Consider the following 4667-nt stretch of genomic DNA (forward strand, 5'->3'; position numbering starts at 1 on the left):
AGAAGCTCAACAGGAGTATTAGTTGCTCAAGGAATCCAAGGATGTTCTGGCTACAATCATGGACAGAATTGCTACAACTACTAGTACACAAATGATGGAAGTAATTAGCTAGTCTTTGATGCTCTGAAGAATCTTATCTTTGTTTATGCAGAAAATTAGAGACTAAGCTGTTAAATAACCGCGTATAGTGGCAGACTATCCTGCCAAATGATCCTTTTAGTGACCTAATTTATTCTTAATGAGTTCATTATAATATGGTATGCTGCAGACCAGCCAAAAAGTAGGCCGCCAGAAGCTTTTTATGCAGATCAGACAAAGAGCTAGTTTTAATCAACCCCACATCACTTTTTCATCTCTAGGTTTCCCAGAATTTGGGATTGTGGTAGGGAGAGAGGGGGGAGGGGGGTTTTGGGGTGGGGGAGGAGCTTTTGCTCTGCCTTTACAGGAATACAAGTAATATGGTAAAGGCAAATCAAGAGCTTTAAGGAACCGCTACCTGATTATCGAACATGATCTAAATAACTGGCTAAAACCAGAAATTAACTCGATTACTTGGAAGGAGCAGCATGAATTGGAAGCTAAATGTTTTTTGTTGCTGGAACTCCACTATGTCAAAACTGGTTCAGTTTGTTTTAAGGTGGTGGTGTTCGTTATTGTACAATGCTAAGCAGTGACTAAATCACACTCCTAAACATGAGATCAGAATGCAGAATACAACAGATCACAATACAGCAGATCAGAATGCACAATGTAATGAAACATCATCGACATATATCTAATTCCCAGGTCAGTAAGCAGTCAGAAAGAATCACTAAAAAAGCAGTCAGAACACTGTAAGATAGGCAGTATGAAAAATCGGGTATATAAAGTATAAATACCTTCCAGGCTTCTGTAAGTCGACTTTTAACAAAGTCCTTCCAGTCATTTGGCTTGATGAAATTGTATTTATCTGGTGGGGCTGTACGAATTTCCATGTTCGGTGTCCAGATCCAATTTCGTGATAGATCAGATTTGAAGTTCCTCCAAGCAGTGTTAGCTTTCTTCAACATCCATATTTTTCTACTTGGGTCGATCTTATATGTTAACTAAGAGGTAGAAAACAACATTAATCATCATCAAATAAGTAATATAATTTGACAACAGTCAAAAGAAATATTATTACCGCAACATCTTCAAATAGAGAATCTAGCAAACGTTGAGGAACTTTATCCCATGTGTTAATAGTGATTGGTGCGAATGCTAGTTCCCCAATAACTCATCATAGCTTCGCTATCGGTACCAATTGGTAAACCATTGACATTCCAATTAAGCTGAAATCTGACCCCCTTATTCCTTGCTCGAATAACTTTACTCATTCTAGTGGCTCCACAACCTTTTTCTTCTTTTCCTTTCCTTAGCTCAGGAACAAATTCATTGCTATTGTGCTGTGAAGAAACCATTGACGTGAGAAAAACAAGTGACATTTAATATTAGTACACAAAAAAGGTTATTGCAAAAAATTGAATCATTCAACCAAAATAGATATGACATAACGGGAAAAAAGTTCAGAAACTATACAAAACATTATGTTTCATAAAATTTTAAAAGACAGGCAGAATATATGCTATATATCAAACTATTTTTGGATACTTAAACAGAAAATGAATATTAAAGTTCTGTATAGTTACCATCTCAAAGTTTTCTTTTCTTTTGTTTGGTTGTAGAAGATGGTTCTGAATTATCTACCCATATCCCCTCTGTATGATCATCGCGTATATAGAACTCATTTTCGATGGCATGATCATTGGCTTCAGTATTGAGAGGGCCTAACGGGCACAAGAAAGAAGCATCCTCCATATCATCTATTTCATTATTCTGAAAGGGATGTCGTTTATTTGTTGATAAAACAAAAGACCATCTATTATTAGCCGGGTCAGTAGCATAAAAAATTTGCTTTGCCTGACTTGCCAATATGAATAGATCATCTTTACTACCGGTTTTGTTAAGGTCAACAAGTGTAAACCCATGTCTTTTCTCGAATCGAACACCACTATTGTTATCAACCCATCTACAAAAAAATATAGGAAGTCTAAAAGCACTATAATCCAGTTCCCATATATGGTCAATCACCCCATAATAAGACATTTTTGCATATATTGGATTTTTGTCTTTTGCACTGGAGATATGCATAGCTTGTGCTACAATAGTCACCCCGCTATTTTGATTTGTAATCTCATTGTCTCTATCCTTTGTGCAAAAGGTATAACCATTAATTTGATAGCCAGAATATGATAATACATCCCTACGAGGACCTCGAGACAACCATTTCCATCTATCAGAAATGTTCGATGGTGACTTAGCTAGCTCATCCGCAACTTGAACTTCCAACCATTCAATGAAGGTGGAATTATGTTTATCGGTGATCCATTTCTCAGACTTACCTCGATAGTTGCTCCTCAAGATATCCATGTGTTTCACCACGTATGAATCAACCTCAGGACTATTGTGTAAAACATACAAGTGTGCCTGATTCAACATTTCATGAGATGTAGTTAACACTTTGGATCCCATAATCCCTTTCCCTTCCACCCCTCCTGAATGTCTAGACTTTGGAATCCCTACAGCTTCAAGAGAAGAAAGATAGTGACTACAATGTTCAATGGCCTCTTCAAGTATGTAGCGCTCAGCAATGCAACCTTCTGGTCGACTTCCATTCATAACATAATCCTTCAAAATCTTCATGTATCTCTCAACAGGGTACATGTACCTTAAATAAGCAGGTCCACAAAGTTGGATTTCTCTAACCAAATGGACAGTTTTAATGGACCATTATGTCAAAAAAGGAAGGCGGAAAATACATCTCCAGTTGACATAAAGTAACAATAATTCCACTTTGCAAGCTAGTCAACTTCGAAGGGTCAATCTCTTTGCTACATATCTCACTGAAGAAAATGCAAAGTTTGGTGATAGCATCTCGAACATGATCCGGTAAAATGGAGCGAATAGCTACTGGTAACAGATGCTCCATGAGAATGTGATAGTCATGAGATTTCATACCTATCAACTTTAGGTCTTTCATGGAGACAAGATTTTTAATGTTAGATGAATATCCCTCAGGAACCTTAATTTCATGTAACGACTCGCAAAGCACCTTTTTCTCTTTCCTACTAAGAGTGTAGCATGCCGGAGGGAGATAGGTACGACCATTCTTCAGTACAGGATGCAACTCTGTTCTAATTTTCAAGTGAGCTAAATCTTCCCTCGCACTTTTCCCATCTTTACTCTTGCCAGGTACATTAAGGAGTGTGCCAATAAGACTTTCACAGATGTTCTTCTCAATATGCATCACATCAAGAAAGTGTCTAACATACAAGTTCTTCCAATATGGAAGGCTAAACAAAACTGACTCTTTCTTATAGCCTTTACTAGGGAGTTGGTTGGCATTTACTTTTCCATGTTTCACATTTAACCCTTACACTTTCTGAAAAACTTGTTCCCCTGTTAAAGGAATAGGAAATTTACCTTCTTCAGATTTACCATTAAAAGCCTTTCTCCACTTTCGGTAACGATGTTTCACAGGCAACCCCTTTCGATTTCCCATGTATACAATCTTGTTAGAGTTAGGTATTCTAAACGAGGATGTGTTCTCATCACATATAGGGCATCCTTTATAACCTTTAACACTATATCCCGACATGTTACCAAATGCCGGAAAGTCATTAATAGTGCCAAAAAGCATGGCTTTTAAATTGAAATTTTCTTTACGGTGAGCATCATACACCTCAACGCCAGAATCCCACAACAACTTTAAATCTTCGATTAACGGTGCCAAATAAACATCAATATCATGGCCTGGTTGTTTTGGACCCCGAAATCAACATAGATAACATCATATACTTCCGTTTCATACATAAGGCTGGAGGAAGATTGTATATCATTAAAATTATCGGCCATGTGCTATGAGTGCTACGTTGATTATCATGAGGGTTCATACCATCAGTTGCAAGGGAAAGTCGCAAGTTCCTTGGTTCAACTCCGAAATCAGGGAAGTCTTTGTCAATTTTGATCCATTGTGGAGAATCAGCAGGGTGTCTCAACATACCATCTTTCTCTCTTCCATCTGGATCCGCATGCCAAGTCAAATTCTTAGCCTCTTCTGGAATACTGAAAAGGCGTCTGAATCTTGGTATTATTGGAAAATACCACATGACTTTGGCAGGAACCTTATTTTTCTTATATCTCGGAGCATTGCACTCAGGGCAACTCTCTATTAAGGCATATTCTTTTCGATACAAGATGCAATCATTTGGACAAGCGTGAATTCTCTCATAACTTAAGCCAATGGATCTTAACATTTTTTTAGCATCATAAGTACGAGAAGGAAGCAAGTTTCCCTCCGGAAGAATCTCATGGAATGCTTCTAGGAACTCTGTAAAGCATTTATCAGTCACACCATTACTCGCCTTAACATTAAGCAGCTTTAGAACACCAGATAATCTACTAAATTTAGAACATCCAGGATACAATGGGTTCTTTGCATCAGTAGACAAATTCTCTAACATTTCTGGAAAATCTTGAATGTTTTCCTCTAGGGCATTTATCAATTCTTCTACCCCGTCATCATCATACATAAATTCTTCATGTGTCTCGCCTTCCATACAAGTGTCAAATACCCTACCAATATCCAT

The 4667-nt window shown here is 37.6% G+C and overlaps 1 protein-coding gene across 1 annotated transcript; it reads right to left on the reverse strand.

Moving 5' to 3' along the window:
* Window positions 1–1671: 1671 nt before the first annotated feature.
* Window positions 1672–4667, reverse strand: LOC110777424 (uncharacterized). Its single transcript, XM_056835959.1, has 4 exons — window positions 3974–4667; window positions 3502–3831; window positions 2838–3426; window positions 1672–2746 (listed from the first exon to the last, which is right to left on the reverse strand). The coding sequence occupies exons 1-4, from the start codon at window positions 4665–4667 to the stop codon at window positions 1672–1674; spliced, it is 2688 nt and encodes an 895-aa protein (XP_056691937.1).

This window comes from Spinacia oleracea, chromosome 2, assembly GCF_020520425.1.
Source record: "Spinacia oleracea cultivar Varoflay chromosome 2, BTI_SOV_V1, whole genome shotgun sequence".
In the NCBI taxonomy this organism is placed as follows: domain Eukaryota; kingdom Viridiplantae; phylum Streptophyta; class Magnoliopsida; order Caryophyllales; family Amaranthaceae; genus Spinacia; species Spinacia oleracea.